Genomic DNA, 18,944 nt, shown 5'->3' on the forward strand with positions numbered 1-18,944 from the left:
ATGTCAAGAAATCGCTGTATCCTTCCCGTATTTTTGCTCGCCACTATACTGGCAGTGTCCTATTCGGCCATCGTACAGGTATATATAAATAACAATTTTACTAGGCCAAAATAACTTTTTGTTGTAAACTATTTAAATAATATAGGATATCCGAAATTTAAGATATATATATTGATTTATTGAATTTTGACGTTTTTTATGTTAATCAGTCTTTTTACTTAGATTCTGCATTTCTTCTCTTTCTCTTCCTCTTTTTTGGAATTTAATGAAATATTGTGTATGCATTATAACAATAAAAAGAGTCGCAGATCAACTCTGAAACAAATTCATTTCACAGAGACTGCATTATAAAATATCATTTAGCCTTGATATTAAATTTAAAAATTATTATGCCTTACAAATGTTTAAATTTAAAAAATTAGATGCTATTGTTTAATAAATAAGTATTTTTTCTTTTGTAGACACATTAATCTATCGCTAAAGAATTGTATTGCATGCTATGTGTAAAATAAACTATCAATTTGTGAAGTGTGATATTTAATAGGATATTAAGTGTAATATACTTCTGCAATATATCAAGATTCACAAAGATAGATTTAAAAATAAATAATAAACATTTTTTTATTAACTAGGGCATATACAGGGTATTATATCAGTACCCCTGCTAAAAATTTTGAAGAGTAGTAGAACTCAATGAAAGCATGGTTTTTTTTAAGCAACCGCTGTCCTCCGATGCGTCTTTAAGGAGCTACGCGTCCTGAAATCCTGGCGCCTGTTAGTAAGCAACTCAACAATGAAGGACCAACAATATTACAAAAAATGTTCAAAGTTTCTTCCTCTTAAGGAAGAATGTCCCTACAGATAAAATTCAAGAAAATTGAGGTCAGGAGAACGTGCACGCCAAGCAATAGGTTCCCTTCTTCCTCTTCATATTTTCTCAAAGTAGCTCCTTAAGGACGCGTCGGAAGGTAAGGATTGCCGAATAAAAAACGATGCTTTCACTAAGTCCTACCACCTCTCAAAGTTTGTAACAGAGAAACTGAAACCTCGTGAAACATGTATGTATGTATATATATGTATGTATGTATGTATGTATGTACATTGTCCGACAATAATTCGTTCCGTTTCCCTAACGAGGTGAATATATGAGGAGATATGCTACGTTCACCATATGAGTATTAATGAGATATTAAGAGAATATATTTCACAAAGAGGTATGGTAGTAATAATTTGCAGGTCACAAGTATTAATTTTGTGTCTTTAAATGTCTTCGAAAATGCGCGTTTGAATTTGTAGGATATCTCTCCGCGAAATATATTTTCCTGTTAACTCCTGGTAATTCAGAATCGAATTTTTGAGCGCTCTAAGACACATTACCGCTAGTGAACGCCATTACTGTACAACCTCTTCGTAAAATACATTATTCTCCTACAAACTCAGACTCGAATTTTCAAGGATATTTAATTGACACAAAATTAATACTCGTAATCTGCATTACTACTAACATACCTCATTGCGAAATATATTCTTCTAATATCTCATTAATACAGTGAACGTAGCATAGGTATTCCTATTCCTACGTTCACTTCGTTAGAGGAACGGAACAAATCATTATCGGACAGTACATATCATAGACATAGTATATCTAGACTAGAATCGTATATAATCAGAGAAGCGACAATGGCGTTCCGCTTGCTGATTGGCTGACCGCTACGAGCCCGTTACACTTAACGACCGCAACGCTCACATATCATTTCATCTTTGTTGTTCACCAAAAGTTAAACAAAGACAGATAATGCTCGCGAGCATTGCGGTCGTTAAGTGAACGCGTCCTATGTTGGCGATTAGTTTGCACGTAGAGAGAGAGAGAGAGAGAGAGAGAGAGAGAGAGAGAGAGAGAGAGAGAGAGAGAGAGAGAGAGAGAGAGAGAGAGAGAGAGAGAGTGGATCCTACGTGCAGACTAATCGCAATCGGCGTATCGTAAGTGAGAGAAAAGTATATTTGTAATGTCATTTTCTAAAAAAAACCATTTTGAATATCTCTGAAACATTTTTAAGACATTTTATATTACACATAGACAGCTGCGGGACCAACATGGCGATTATGGGAAGCATAGAGGGGGTAGCGATGTCGCTTTTCTGATTATATAGGACTATAGGACTCTAGTCTAGAGTGGTTGCCTTTATTTAAAATTTAAAGAGTAAAGATACACATAGAAAAGGACATACTCTGTTTCGTGCTCCTTGCGTTCTCTCTCGCTCGCACATAGCATAACGCTCTCTTTTGTCAAGCTACGTGCGAGCGAGAGAGAACGCAAGGGGTACGAAACAGAGTATGTCCTTTTCTACGTGCATCTCGGCTCCCACTCCTCAACACTCGGTCTAGATATACTATATATATGGTACGTATATATTGTATAAAAAACCATATGTAAAATATATATCTCTGAGAGATGCCTTGTATCGTCAGATTAAGTTAAAGTTGTATTGAATCGATTTATTTCATAATATGAAAAAAGTGGCAGTATAAAAATAATATGAAAAAACGTCCTTGGCTTTGAATTAATCAAGATAACATTTCGTGAAGGTTGGTTACACTCTGTTGGACTCCAAACTTTTTCTGGACTATAGAAGAAAGCAAATTATGAATGATCCGATACCTTTTCTCTTTCTCTCTCTCTCTCTCTCTCTCTCTCTCTCTCTCTCTCTCTCTCTCTCTCTCTCTCTCTTTCTCTCTCTTTCGCTCGCTTTCTCTCTCTCCATCTTGGAAAAGATTACTTTTTATATTATTATATGCGTTTTTATATTACAATATATACGTTTCATCGACCTAACTTTGTATTTAAATTATCAATGTTAAATGCTTCCATAATTATATTTTTTACATCTCATGTTATTGTGTTTTGTTTTGTTTGTTTTTCAATAATGTTAATAATATTGCTTCAATTTTTATAAATGAATTAGGAACAAGTTCCAGTGGATAACTATTACGATGAGTATCAAAATTTTCAACCGGTAGTGGGATTTCGTCGACCCATTATCGTAAAAGAAGAGTCGAAGAAAGAACAAGACTTAAGTAAAATTCCTGGAATTCCTGGGGTGGATTATCCCATTTATCATACAGTGCCGCTTACGAGTTTCTCTTGCGCATATGTTCCGATCATACCAGGAATGTATGCAAACGTGGAAACTGGTTGTCAGGTACATACTTATACATATATACTATATATATTAACACAAATTTTATATAAAAATAAAATTAGAAAAGAGACAGAAAGAATCACAGTAGTAAAATTAACTATACAGAGTGAGGCATTTAAAACAGATCACCCGAATAACTCCCATAGTTTTGGAGATAGGAGAAAATTTTCGAAATAAAAGTTGTATGGTATCGAGGGGGAAATCTTGTGGAAATGAACATTTTTTTTTAGATAGAGGCGCTTAGGAGATTTGAAGGTCATCTTCATTTTTTTAAATAGAATTACCCTTATTTTTTTTATACAAATTGATTCCTCGCAATATTTGGCACAAAAAATTCTAATAGTAAGATAGCCAAAAAGTGAATAGTTTACGAAATATTTTGTACTTTTCGGCTTGTCTTAGATGCTTCACCCTGGATATATATGTTTATTTAAAAAGTTTTTAATAATTCTTGCTCGAAAAATGTTTACAAAAGAACGAGATATTAAGAGCAATAAATGAATAATAAAGCAATTACATTCATTTCAATAATAATAGTATAGGAATGAAGCTTGTCTATGTCAATTGCGTATTCTCATACAATTGTTTTTAAACTTTAAAAATCCTTTTTGGCTCTTTTTTTTCTATATAAAAGTTGAGTTGTGAAAATGTAGATATATACGCTATTATAATAATATTTAGAATAAATTAAACAAATTTTATACATATTGAAGATAATTTTTCATAACACATTGATCTCTCCTCTTCCTCCTACCCTTTTTTTACACCGTATATACTTCTAACGATATATTTACAAAGTGATTATTATATATTGCGTACTTTATGTCGTATTCTGTATAAAACTGATAACGCTGCTTGCAAAGTAAGGAAAAATTATTTTACTAAGTTCGACGTAGCGTGAGCGGACAAAGTAGAGCGGATTTATTATGTAAGAGAACGGACTGGCATTATTAAAACTTCAAGGCAACGCGAGAGTAAAGACCAATCTTGTCTTGGTGAAAGACAAACTCTACGAGAGAACAGTCTCGGCAAATTGTTATCGTAATTGAGTTTGACTCAGATTCTCTCAATGTATCGAATATATGTTCAATATAATATTGCCTTTGCTCGACAATCTTTAACATTTTGAACAAGGTATTTTGCACTTCTGATAAATTATATTATTTTTTATATATTTGCATTTAATATACTATATTAAACTTGAAAACGATAATTGTCATAAAAATATGACCAAATAAGCTATTGCTAAATTTTACATGAACGATAAAATGCAATAAATGTATATAAATGTCGTTACGTGACTGAAATGTTCCGTTATGCATTGCAACTTGATTTCCAGAGCGTTAAACTTTCCTTTTCAAGAATGTCATTCACTTCCTTTATATTTCCTTAAGACTGATTTCTTTTTACCGTGTTTCGTATTGTTTTCAATATTTTTACCAAACTTGCAAATTTGTGTTTTGCATTAATTTCTTAATTATCATATTTATATAAAACATAGGAATGCATTTATTATCTTTTGATTTGACTAATTTATACCGAATAATTTTTTGTATATTTGTATTATAGAAATCAAGATTATAATTGCTAAAAAAAGAAAACACAGTTATTAAATCTATCAAAGTTTCTGTAAGACTAATTATGCTGTTTTTAATTTTGTGTATCAAATTGATATTGTTATAGGCATATCACATTTGTCATGACGGACGTGAAGGACACCAAGGTGCCTCTTTCTTATGCACCAACGGAACACTTTTTAACCAGCATGAATTTGCATGCGATTGGTGGTACAATGTTAATTGTGCCAATGCACCATCATTTTATAGGTAAATCTTTCGAAAATATTCAATTTGAAATAATTTCACCACACAGAGATATATATTAATAAAATATGTTAAAACATATTTTACAATAATAATAATGATTTGTTAATTATCAGAAATTTGTTAATCTACTAAATATAAAATCTGATAATAAAAAGCGCGACGTTATATTGTATATTACGTACATAATCTATGTTTTCTTTTCCTCTTTCATATTTGCAGACTTAATGCAGATCCATTAAAAAATCCATATGTACCAAAGGAAACAAAGGACGAAATTCGAAGAAGATTGAAGATTGTCGTATTTTAAATATAATTAGCTAGTTAATTAGACTTATATAATTTCCCATTTTTACACAAATGTAGTTAAGTATAATTGTTTCATTAAGTTTTTAGCCATATATAAAAAAAAATAATTTAATTTCTTTACGATTGAGAATCAACAAATCATGTTTTTTAATGATACAATTAATTTCCCACTTTAATTTCGCAATTCTCGACATATTAATTCTTCAATTTCCACGTCAATGTCGATCGCAATTATCGCAGGGACACAAGATATAAGGAGAGAATACAACAAAATTTTGAGAAAAGTATGGCAAAAGTGAGATTGATGCGTGAGATTAATCGAAAGAGTCATTAGCTTTCTTTTCTCTCCTTTTCAAAAAATATACAAGATTTCCTCGATTTTTTTTCCTACTAAAAAAATTCGGCATGAAAAAACAAAATAACGTAAAAAACAATATAAGGAAATAATATAAAAAAGAATAAATAATAAAGAACAAATTTTTTTCCATGAAACTTTGTTTTCGAAAAAATCACTTCTATTAAGCTGGATCAAATTAGCAGAATCAAATTGGACCTATCAGATTATTTAGTAGCCAGTTTCAGTTTTTGAAAGATACTTTATTCTTGAGACTGATAGGGATTAGGGATAGTTTTCGAAGGAATGGCGGGGGTACAAAATCTGAAACTTTACATTTTGACGATACAAATTATGTTGCGTCGAGCGTACAAGTAGCGATTGGTTCTGCTCGTGGTAAAAGGTACTTTACTTTTGAGCTCAATAGAGCTGAGTTCAATTGCGGGTTGTTTTAAGCAGAAGGGATAAATATATTAAGTTTATTTGGATGGTACAAATTAGTAAAAATTCAGCCCTTTCGATTTCTAGTCTTATTTTTATCTTTTCGTTTTGTTTTAGTTTGGTCTTGCTAGTTTAATTTGAAGGTAGCAACGCCACAACTTTTTTAAAAATGGCACGAGGTACAAAATTATTATTAGTAGTACAAATTAGTACAAAATGGGCACTAAATAATTTGATAAATCCAATTTGATTCTTCTGATTTAGTCCTACTAGCTTAATAAAGGCGAAAAAACCTTGACTTTAACAATCGGAAAATTAGTAATATTATATTTTTGGATAAAAGCATCAACGGCATGCGTCATTTGTCATTTATTACAATGGCAGAGGCTATAAAAAAAAAAAAAAAAAAAAAAAAAAAAAAAAAAAAAAAAAATGCATTTAAAAAAGCAATAAGAAATTGTTTGTTTTATTCTTTAGATATTATGATTACAACTATCGAGATATACAGGGTGTACAAAAAGTATCGAAACCCCTTGATATCTCGGAAAACACGCACTTTAGAAAAAAATGTTTTATACAAAAGTTGTAGAGTTTTATGTGGCGCATTACATAGCGATATTATTATGACCTTGAATAGCGTTATCAAAGTCACGTGAAGGTCACCTTTAATTTCTTAAATAAACCTCAATTTTTCTTTATATATTCTTGTAGTTCACCTCGAGAGCTTTTCAAAACACTATAATAAAGTATTTTTCATTAAATATTTTTCAAGTTATTTTATATCTTGGTCTGACATTTTTTGATATAAAAAATAAAATATGTCGTAAAACATTCAATTTTCAATAATCTTACTGTAATAGTTTTATGTACAAAATAATGAGACAAATCAATTGGTGTAAAAAAAACAAATAATTGTTTAAAAAAGTACATTGTAAATAATTACATACTTTTTTTTAAAAATAATTATTTTTTTTATGCCAATTAATTCGTCTCACTATTCTGTACATAAAAGTATTATGATAAGATTATCGAAAACTAAATATTTCACGAGATATTTTACTTTTTTATATCAAAATATGTCAGACTAAAATATAAAATAACTCGAAAAATACTCAATAAATAAATAGTTTATTACAGTGTTTTGAGAAGCTCTCGAGGTAAGGTACAAGAATATGCAAAGAAAAATAGAAGTTGCCATTTAAGAAATTAAAAATGACCTTTATGTGACCTTGACAATGCTATTGAAGGTCATAATAATATTGCTATATAATGCGCTACATAAAATCCTACAATTTTTGTACGAAACATTTTTTTTGAAAATGCGTATTTTCCGAGATATTAAAGGCTTTCGACACTTTTGTACACCCTGTATATGTATGTATATCATAGTTGCTATCAAGAATTATCTGTGTTGCGCGTTCACTTAAATATAATATCGGTAGTCCGTAATATGCATCTAATTATTGAATCTTTGCTATCGACACGAGAAACTTTCGATGAAATTTCAACAGACATTTTTTGACTTTTGTATGGCACTTGTCTTGTTGGCAATGATCATGTCTCACACATGTAAATATCTGATTGCCGTTAATTATATGGCGAGGAAGATGAAAGTCGTACATAACAATTTGAAACGAGTATTGTTCGCAGATGGTATTATGTGAATGAAAAAAGTGCGGCGAATATTGTATTTTTCTTTTTTTCCGCAAGATAAATTGTATGATTATCAAAAGGCGCAGTTAAGCATATGATTACGATAAAAAATAATTTTAATAGTATTTTTGTAAATTTTGAGTAAATTTAAGTAATTTTATTATAATTTAGAACTGAGTAATTAAAATTTTGTTATGAAGAGTATCATGCATAGTATAATTTCATTAAGTAACGCATGATTGTATATTTTCGCTAAGCAATAGATATTATAAGAATTTAATTAAAGATATATAAATATATCATAATTAAATATTAAAAATGTTAAGGAAGAGAAACTTGGTCGCAAACTCTTGCGAAAATCAGAAAGAACGTTGGCGTCTAGTGAGAAGTAAAATCAAGGACGTTACCTGGTTCGCTTTCGTTATCGAAAGGCTGTGAACATGTAGCGAGACAGTTGCACGTGGCGGATACGAATTGCTCTTTCCTCTAGTCTAGGATGTTTGAAGCTAACAATGAAGTAGATAACGACAGATAGGTCAGTCACATGACGCACTGTCTTGCACGGAACTGATTACAGTTCCGTATTTTATTTATACACATCTACTTTACAAAATTTCTGTTTATATTTTTCATAAACTTCTGACTTTTTTTTTAAATATTTGTATTACTCGTAGCTGTGTGATGTTAAAGTTCAAAACTATATTAAATTGTCCCTTTATAGTTTTGAACTTTAACATCACACAACTATAAGTAATATAAATATTGAAAAAAAAATTAGAAGTTTATGAAAAATATAAATAGAAATTTTGTAAGGTAGATGTGTATAAATAAAATAAAAATATAATACGTTACAAAAAAAGGACAATTCTATAATTTGTTACTCTTAGTTAATGCGCGATATTTACTACTAGCATTTTTCTAATTAAAAATTCAATTATACGATGCATACAAAGATGCAGTCACATCAAATTGCATAATCATGCGTATTATGTGTATTATGAGTATGCGCATATGATAATCGTACTATTATGCATGTTTATCATGATTACGTTTCACTTACAACGTAACAACCGCTTTTATTATTCATCTTGGGATGGTTGCATCGTAGAGAAAATTATTGTCGTCTTCAATAATAATACTTCATTATAATATTATATATATTACATACACACATGCACAAAAAAAGAGAGGGAGAGGGAGAGGGAGAGGGAGAGAGAGAGAGAGAGAGAGAGAGAAATAAAATAAAAAGAAGAAAAAGGAAGAAGAAAAGAAGGAGGAAAAGAAGAAAAGAAGAAGAAAAAAGAAAAAAAAGAAAAAAAACAACAATCATTAGAGCCAACAATATAAACTTGTATATAAAGTGCATAATTACTGTAATAATAGTATACTAGATAAAAATTTTATCAGGAATTGATGTCCAGACATAGTAACGCAGCGAGAATCTTTTTAAAAAATATTAATACATTAAAACAAAAATTATAGTTTTCGCATAGCTTAATTAAACAAAATTTCACGTACAGATCTATACAAGATACATACAAGATAAAGAATATGCTTTTTTTCATACTTTTCAGTAATTTCAATACAACTAAAAAAGTGAGTTTTGAAACATTCTGCCCAGATAGTTGTGCACAGCTTGATTTCCTAACAACCTGCAATACATCCATAATAAGAGATGCTAATAATAAAGTCACACATGAGCTAACAATAAAGTTTAATTGTACAAATACAAGAATAGTTTATGACTAGACATCGGTTTTTTATATAACTGCATATTTTTTTAGAAAGCAGATTGGGAAGTAAAATCAAAATAGAAATTTGTTTTATCGAAGAAGCATCTTAAAAATGTATATTTGATTGTGCATATTGTGCATATTTGCATATTTCGTGCATATTTGCATATCTTTTTGCATATTTTAAAATATTTTATATATTTTAAACAATTTTATGTAGTTTATATTATAAAGTTGGTAGTTCCTTTTTATTTTCTAGTTCATTTTCTACTTACAAGATAATTTTTTTGTCAGATAAAAGTCACAAATTTACAATCTTCAGTTTTGAGAAACTATTGTATTATTGTTTATTGTGATTTAAATTATAATTCTCTTAAATACTATTTTATTAAAAAAATTATAATTTATTTTGTATAATTTGTAATGTTTTTCTCATACACTTTTTTATAAATATATACATTTTTAAAGTGATTGTATTAATTAAAGTAATTTTAAAGTAATTTTAAAGTAATTGTATCAATACACACGTGGAACATTTTTTGTTGTTGTTAAAAAAGAATATGTTGGTTAAAATGTTTGTATTAAATATTTAATACATTCATATATTAATTAAATTTATTATGTTACTGTTGTATAATTGAACTCAAATGTTGAATTATTAAAACAATTGAAAAAAGTGTACAATTAACACAATGTCCACATATTTTTAATTTTACACGATAGATATGTTCCGTATTATTAATGACAAGATTTATCTATTAAAATTTACAGAAAAAAAATATTGATTTCGTTCTATAATAAGAGTGAGAATGATTGCAGACTATCAGTAACTTTTTTCTAAATTTCATTATTAATAGTATTGAGAGAGAGAGAGAGAGAGAGAGAGATTTCACATAAAATTTATTTCAGATTACTACAAAGTTTGCATTCATTTTATGTTGAAATATTAGCATAGTATTAATGTCACCATTTAACATATATTATGTGTATATTTATATATATATATATATATATATATATATATATATATAATATTAATAAATATGTATATATTATCATATATGTATAAATACCGAGTGGGCCAAAAGTCTGAATAGAGTCGAATATCTTGTAAACAATGCAATTTTGAAAAGAAAGTTTTAGATAAAATTGTAAGGTTTATAAAGACGAATTGAACAATAATATCTATTTTATTTTATTTTTGGTGGCGTTATCAAGGGCAGATCAAGATCAACTTATTTTTTTTTAATGAAACGCCTTATTTTTTATTGCAGTTTTGTAGCTAATTTCGAGAGATTTCCAAAACACTATAATAAAGTATTTTTTCATTAAGTACTTTTTAAGTTATTTTATATTTTAATCTGACTTGTTTTGATATAAGAAATTAAATATCTCGTAAAATATTTAGTTTTCGATAATCTTACCGTAATACTTCTATGTACAAAATAATGAGACAAATCAATTAGTATAAAAAATAATTGTTTTTAAGAAAATTATTTACAATGTATTTTTTTAAACAATTATTTGTTTTGTTTTTGCACTAATTGATTTGTCTCATTATTCTGTACATAAAAGTATTATTACGATAAGATTATCGAAAACTAAATATTTTACGAGATATTTAATTTTTTATATCAAAACATGTCAGATTAAAATATAAAATAACTCGAAAAGCACTTAATAAAAAAATACTTTATTACAATGTTTTGAACAGCTCTCGAGCTAAGCTACAAGAATATGTAATGAAAAATAAGAGGTTCCATTTAAAAAACGGAAGTTGACCTTCAAATGATCTTGAAAATGACCTTTAATGTCAAATCCAAAGTCACTATTAGATAGCCTTCTTTGTTCCCTACAACTTTTATTGGAGTCGTTTTCCTTCAAACGTTGATCCTGAAAAGTTATGAGGATGGAACTTTTAAAATGGGATAACCTGTATATTACATATATTATCTATCAAATTATAAAAATTTGTGTGGATCATTTGAGACATGCAATAAGTAGACATGTAGAAATAGACATGTTGAATTTAACATAAACTCTCTCTCTCTCTCTCTCTCTCTCTCTCTCTCTCTCTCTCTCTTTTTGACTGTGTATAAGTAAAATAATGAAGAAACATTTAAAAATGTATTTACTCAGTTTCAGGGAATAAATACAACCCAATAAGCAGACAAAATTTTTAAAAACGTTCTTAAAAATTTTTTAAAAACATTTTTTAGATAATGGGATAAGTCCTCTTTTAATCATTAAAAAAATGTTTATATTAGCGGTTGCTATTTCAAATGAATATTTCATGTAAAATTAATAATTAATAAACATTAAATAAATATTATTTTTACAATCAATTGTACAATGTATAATTAATGAATAATAAATGTCAATAATACATTAAAAAAATATTGTCTGCTCATTGAATAGTAACATAGATAAGCATTATAAAAGACATTTTTTTATAAGAACATATTTTTACATGTACTTTTCATATATAATGCATATTATTTTACATACATTTTGCATTAAAAATGCATATTTATATATGTTGCAATATAAACATATTGCAACATATATAATAATATTATAAATAACCTAAATCTTAATTATAAATTATTTTTTCTAATAATAAATTTCTGCATAAAAAACCCGATGTCTATTTATGACAAATATAAAGTAACTCTTAAACATGCGATTCACTTTTATTTCTATCACTCATTGTACAAATCATAGTTAATGACTTAAGATGCAATTATTAGTTAATACGTTAAAAGTAGCATGAAAAGTATCAATTTTTTCAATGTTTTTCTATTTGTAGAACGAAACATCTTTCAGAATGTAATTAGAAAGTTGCTTATAAAATATGTTTGGCTCATTTATGTAAATAAACTCGTGCACGGCTTCCTTCGATCCTCGTCATTTATGATTGTTTCGGTTAAAATGTTTGTTTACACATATTATCGGATTGATTGATAAAGCATTAATCAAGTTGTGAAAATGTATTTGTTGCGCGAATAATACAATATCCAGACAATTCCATCGTGCCATTTCCGGTTATATGTATATTGCACAAATGCAGTTGCCTGACATGCATGAAGTGATACTCGCTAAGCGTCATGCTTGAATAATGAGATGACGTGTATTACGATAAGTATGGTTTGTGCAATGACATCAAAGTAATCTCCAATTTAATATTTACTTTCTCTCTCTTTTTTAAGTTCGAGTACAAGAAATTAAAATATATGATTAAACAGTAAACGATTAATAAGATTAATATATAATATTTTATAAGATAGATTATACGAATTGAAACTATCAAAATATGAACGATTTATCAAAGCGTATTAATAATTAAACAACATCAAATTAAAAAAGAATCTTATAGTTCATTATATATTAAAATCATATGGCCTGTTGTATTGAAAGACATTCCATACAGCACCGCAAGATTGCAATAACATCGCAGCAACATTTTTCTGCAAGATTGCAATATTGCAGAAACATTGCGAAATGTTGCTGCAACGTTGTTATGATATTGCAGCAACAGTAAAATGTCCGCCTACAGAAATGTTGCAATATAATATTGCAGCAACATAGCAATATAATATATATGCAATAATGCTTTATGTATATTTATCGACATAATATCCTTAACATATGAAAAAAATAATAAGAAATTAGGCCTATAAGAGTCAGGATCTAGCGTGTATATAGTTTTTCTGTATTATAATAATAACGAAATTATAAAATGTAAATTTTTCAATACACATTCGACTTCCTTCAGTGACAGAGAATATCTAAGAGAAATAAGAAAAAACTCAATTTGCAATTGCGTAAATTCACAATTTCTTTGTATCCGAAATATTCTGATATCCGGATGTAAAAAGATTGTGGTGAATTTACGCATACAACGAGTTTTTTCACATCTCTCTTGTCTTTATATAATCTCAAAATTTATTTATTAAGATCTGAAGTATCTTGCATATTAGAAAATTATTATCAAATTTTTGATTTTATATAAGAATGGAAACTATTAAAAGAATTCTTAGTCCAATGTCTCAGTCCCCTGTGTTGGGGTCACATCATACGTCTTAAACTAACAAAAATAGTTATTATATCTTTTTAATCTTACTTGCCGCTCTTTGTAAACTTTATATAATCATCGTGACTAAAAATTAAATGCGGAATAGATAGAACAACATGCGCTGCATAGTGGTAAACGAATGAACTAGCGATTATTGAATACCTTTTTTATATTATTTTCGGAATGTTGTTGTAACATTGCTAAAGTTATATTGTAAAATAATGTCTTTGCAATATTTCTGCAACATTAAACTGCAATATGCAATATTACAATGTTGCAGCAATGTTGTTGCAAGCTTCAGTGCTGTATGGGATACATATATGACTCGCAAAAACATAACATTTCGGTATACTTTTGCTTTCTCAATTTAGGACAACTACTTTAATTAACATCGACTCAGGACAAAGATCAAAATACACGAGACAAGAATATCATTATTATATATTAGACAATAATAAAAGTTTAGAATAATTATAGATTTTTTCAGAAGAAAATATTATAATATACACATAAAATATTAGAGTGTACTTAACTAACATATGTTCACAAAAATTAATTCGATTTTGGCTAGCTTTCTCACACATCTAACAGATTTGCATTCTCAAAGAAACCATAACGTTTCGTCAATCAAATTTTTCATATCTTTGCGTTTCACGATTATCTAGAGCAAAACAATTTAATAAAGTTACAATCTCCGCTTCGTAATACAAAATAATACAAATACATAATAATACGAGTTTAAAATTTGTTTCGATAAAATTTGATTTGTGCGTATGTGAATTTTAAATTTAAAGGCAAGCTAATAATAAAAAACATTGTCATTCAATAAATAGAAAGGTAAATCTAGAAAAATTGAAAATAATTAATATACTTTAATTCAGATAATGAGAAACATTATATCATTGACACTATTTTATCTACAAGATAATTATCGATAATAAAATTGGTGAAATATTTGGTTAGTCGACGATTGCATTTTTCTGCCATTTTGTAATTACCCGATTATTACCCGATAAACTAGAGCAGGGTTTCATTATAAGCGCATTATACGCTCGTTTGTGGTTAATAAACAGCGTGAGATTGCAATGCAAAAGCGCGTGTTGATATCACCAGCATTCGGTATGCCACAGTTTCGTAAAAAACAAGATCAGACAACCAATATACTGATAGGGTGTTCCAGGTGTAATTAATGAAACATTCGGATTTTATAAGAAATTGAATTTGGAAAAAAAAGTTTTTATGAATATAGGTCCGGAAAGGCTTTGTAAAAAAATTATAGCTAATAAATTTCGTAAAATCATGTTTTTTTGATGATTTTTAAAAATAACTTCAAAATAAATAACTTTCATTCATTTGTAAAAAATAACAAAATAAATCTGATGAGTAATTAAATAACAAACTAAATTATATCAATTTCATTTAATTCTGATAAAGCATTCAAAAGAAAATAAGCTCAAAACGAAACAAGCAGAAACTTGAAAAAACCATCATTCAATATTCTTTGTATAAACACTACATTTGTAGTGCAAACATTGCAAATGCAAATATAAAAACTTATTAAATTTTGATTATAACTAATTACCAGGGTTGGGAAAGTTACTTTATAAAAGTAACTCGTTACCGTTACCGTTATTTTTTCTAAAAAGTAACTCATTACCGTTACTCGTTACCAATTTTAAAAAGTAACTCGTTACCGTTACAGTTACTAAAAAGTAACGAGTCGTTACAATTTCCGTTACTTTTTTACAATACAAACTAATAAATTATTTTGCATAAGAAAAACTTTTAAAAAATTGTAAGCAAGATTTCATTCAAGGTTTATTACAAAATAAATGATTAAATTTTATCGAAATTCTTTATTAACTTTTAATAAAATTTGTTGCTCCATAGTATCATCATTTAAATGCCCTCTTTGTGGTGTTAATACAGAGCCACCGATGCTAAACATTCTTTCTACAGATGCACTGCTTGGTAGAGCTGTATTATATTTAATAAAAAGTTTCTTAAGTTTTGGATAGTCGTTTAACATTTCTATATTACAATTATTTGATTTTAAAAACCGTTGCAATTCTTCTTGTTCAGAGTCATTTTGCACCGTTTTTTGCTCAAAAATGAAAAAATCATCATGATCGTCAGATTCTCCAGCTTTTGAAGAATTTTCAGTTGATCGGATTCCCAATAAATCCTCCAAGTAATTTTCAGCACGTTTTCTTTTTTCTCCGGTTAACCAGTTTAACTTAAATTTTGGATGTAAACATGCTGCTATTATTAATTCTTCTGTTTCAAATATTGTACGAAATCTAAAATCAAATATAGTAAATTAAGCGACATTGTTTGTTTTATTGAAATTAATACTTTTGAATCAATAGTTTAAAATAAAATAATATTTTTCAATTAAATCCTTATTTAAAATTAAATAACATATGTATTAATCAAATTAATAAGTTACCTTTTATTTAAACCTTGCTGAATAGCTTCAACTAATGAATGGCAATCTATAAGGTCAGATTTATTGAGATTTTCTAATTTTCGTTGCAAAGTACTTAGAACTGGTAGTAAATGAGAGCTCTGCTTTTCCGAAAAGATAAAGCTCTCATTGGATATCGCGCGTCGCGTCATCGCACTGGTCTGCAAGAGCCATAAGTTGATCAATCACATTCAAGCATTTTTACAACATAATAAGAATGCTAATTGGTCGATTTGCTTACGGCTTTACGGTTAAGATAAAAATTTTATCACGCACAATAGCAAGAATAATATCTTAAATAAATCAAAAAATTTGAAAAAAGTAACGATAAAAGTAACTGTTAAATTCGTTACTCGTTACCGAAAAATGTAACGAAGTTACTTTTTCCGTTACAAATAAAATTTGTAACGCCATTACCGTTACAGTTACTGAAAAAAAGTAACTGTAACGGTAACGGCGTTACAAGTAACGCGTTACTTCCCAACCCTGCTAATTACTTACAGAAAGTTTATTAGCTATAACTTTTTAACGAAGCGTTTCCGGACCTATGTTTATAATTTTATAAGAAGTTTTTTGTTTCAAATTCAATTTCTTATAATACTCTGAAAATTCATTGACCTGACTTGGAACACCGTGTATATACAAATCAATTGGTGCAAAAAAAAACAAATAAGTGTTTAAAAAAATACATTGTAAATAATTTTCTTAAAAACAATTATTTTTTATACTAATTGATTTGTGTCATTATTTTGTACATAAAAGTATTACGGAAAGATTATCGAAAACTAAATATTTTACAAGATATTTAATTTTTTATATCAAAATATGTCAGATTAAAATACAAAATAACTCAAAAAGTACTTAATGAAAAAATACTTTATTATAATGTTTTGGAAAGCTCTCGAGATAAGCTGCAAGAATATGTAATGAAAAATAGGGGTTCTATTTAAGAAATTAAAGGTGTCCTTGACTTCACTTTAACAATGCCATCCAAGGTCAAACCAATGACACTATCTTATGTTCCCCTCAAAACCATACAATTTTTATTCAAAACGTTTTTCTCTAAAATGCTTAGTTTTTGAAAGAAAAGGGGTGTACGGGTGATCTAGGACACCCTGTATATGTCGTATATAGTCTGACCCCACCTCTAGATTTCGGAAACGGCTTTAAATATGGCAAAATGTTTTAGACAAAAGTTGTATGGTTTCGAGGGGGACATAAGGTGGTATCATTAACTTGACTTTGAATAATTGCGTGAAGGTCACATAAAGGTCACCTTTAATTTTTTAAACAGAACCGCGTTCTTTTTATTACATATTCTTGTAGCTTATCTCGCTTTCCAAAACGCTATAATAAAGTATTTTTTTATTAAGTACTTTTTGAGTTATTTTATATTTTAATCTGATATATTTTGATATAAAAATTAAAATATCTCGTAAAGTATTTAGTTTTTGAAAATCTTACCGTAATACTTTTATGTTCAGAATAATGAGACAAATCAATTAGTATAAAAAATAATTGTTTTTAAGAAAAAGTATTTAATTATTTACAATGTATTTTATGAACAATATTATTTGTTTTTTTCTTTACACTAATTAATTTGTCTCATTATTGTGTACATAAAAGTATTACATTAAGATTATTGAAAACTAAATATTTTACGAGATGTTTTAATTTTTATATCAAAATTTGTCAGATTATAAAATATAAAATAACTCAAAAAGTACTTAATAAAAAAATACTTTATTATATTGTTTTGAAAAGCTCTCGAGATAAGCTACAAGAATATATAATAAAAAGTTAGCAGTTTCATTACAAAAATTGAAGATGATATTCACGTGACTTTCACGCAACTATTCAAGGTCAAATTAATGACATCACCTTATGTCCCCCTCGAAACCATACAACTTTTGTCTGAAACATTTTTTCATATTTAAAGCCGTTTTCGAGATCCAGAGATGGGATCAGACTTTAGAGATGCTTTGTGTATTATATAATATCTAGATCGAATACCGGCACATTCAAATAACATTATAATAATAATTTTTACTCTTGGAAATTTTTATTCCTTTTGAAAGTTTCTTGTTTATAATCTCACTTTAAAATATCTAAAATTTACACGAATAGGAGGCATTGATATTAAGAAATATAAAGATATGTTCAAAATTTTTCTTTTTTGGCCTAGAGTTATATCTTTTACTGTACATATGCATATACATATAATCTTGTATACCTGTAAAAAAAATTAATATAAATTTATTCATGACGAATCAAAAAGGGCTTGGAAAACTATATATTTATTTAATATATATCCAGTTTGTTTTGCTCCAGTCAATTATTTTTTCCACGGCAGTTTATAGCGAGTAGAGCAATTGCATTTGTATAATGGTCTTTCGTATGTGTTTATTGTTAGTCATACCAGCTCGCGTGTGCACGTGCATCACGCAAATTTAATATATACAACGTAACTTAACAATATAAATTTACATATAACATATGATGTGCGTTATGAGAAAAAAGTCTATCGATAAATGCGGATGCGGATGCACAGTGCAACTGTAATATTGCGCTCGGCATTGGGCCAGTTTAAAAATCAAACAAAGAGAATCGGGAAATTACATCTCTACGATAAATGTGTACTATCTTATTTTTTACTCTACCTATTGGTTCTTACTAGCGATATACTGTCAATAATCGACATTTATTGCTACATCCTGCATCTCATTAAAATAACGATCAAGTTTTCCAATTGTGTGTGTGGGTTAGATAATTGAAGCTGACGAAAATGAAGAAGTTCCATGCCAAGCTTACATATATGCCTAATGTGCACTTGAGTGCACAATATGCCATGGAAAAGTAGCGGATAGAAGAAAACCCCACCTAATCCGGATTACAGGCGCGGCCTTTCT

The 18,944-nt window shown here is 28.3% G+C and overlaps 1 protein-coding gene across 1 annotated transcript; it reads left to right on the top strand.

The window, feature by feature from the left end:
• On the top strand, nucleotides 1–5,333 carry LOC138932743 (uncharacterized). Its single transcript, XM_070294867.1, has 4 exons — nucleotides 1–78; nucleotides 2,964–3,200; nucleotides 4,884–5,026; nucleotides 5,246–5,333. The coding sequence occupies exons 1-4, from the start codon at nucleotides 1–3 to the stop codon at nucleotides 5,331–5,333; spliced, it is 546 nt and encodes a 181-aa protein (XP_070150968.1).
• The last annotated feature ends 13,611 nt before the right edge of the window (nucleotides 5,334–18,944 follow it).

The sequence above is a fragment of the Polyergus mexicanus genome, unplaced genomic scaffold (genome assembly GCF_030449975.1).
Source record: "Polyergus mexicanus isolate NDT 795.1 unplaced genomic scaffold, iyPolMexi1.0 SCAF_4, whole genome shotgun sequence".
In the NCBI taxonomy this organism is placed as follows: Eukaryota; Metazoa; Arthropoda; class Insecta; order Hymenoptera; family Formicidae; genus Polyergus; species Polyergus mexicanus.

What these genes read in the sequence shown, in the direction of transcription:
- LOC138932743 (XM_070294867.1), top strand. Translation starts at nt 1, where the DNA reads ATGTCAAGAAATCGCTGTATCCTTCCCGTATTTTTGCTCGCCACTATA. An exon ending in CCTATTCGGCCATCGTACAG is followed by an intron (nt 79 to 2,963) that starts GTATATATAAAT and finishes TAAATGAATTAG; the next exon opens with GAACAAGTTCCAGTGGATAA. An exon ending in AATGCACCATCATTTTATAG is followed by an intron (nt 5,027 to 5,245) that starts GTAAATCTTTCG and finishes TCATATTTGCAG; the next exon opens with ACTTAATGCAGATCCATTAA.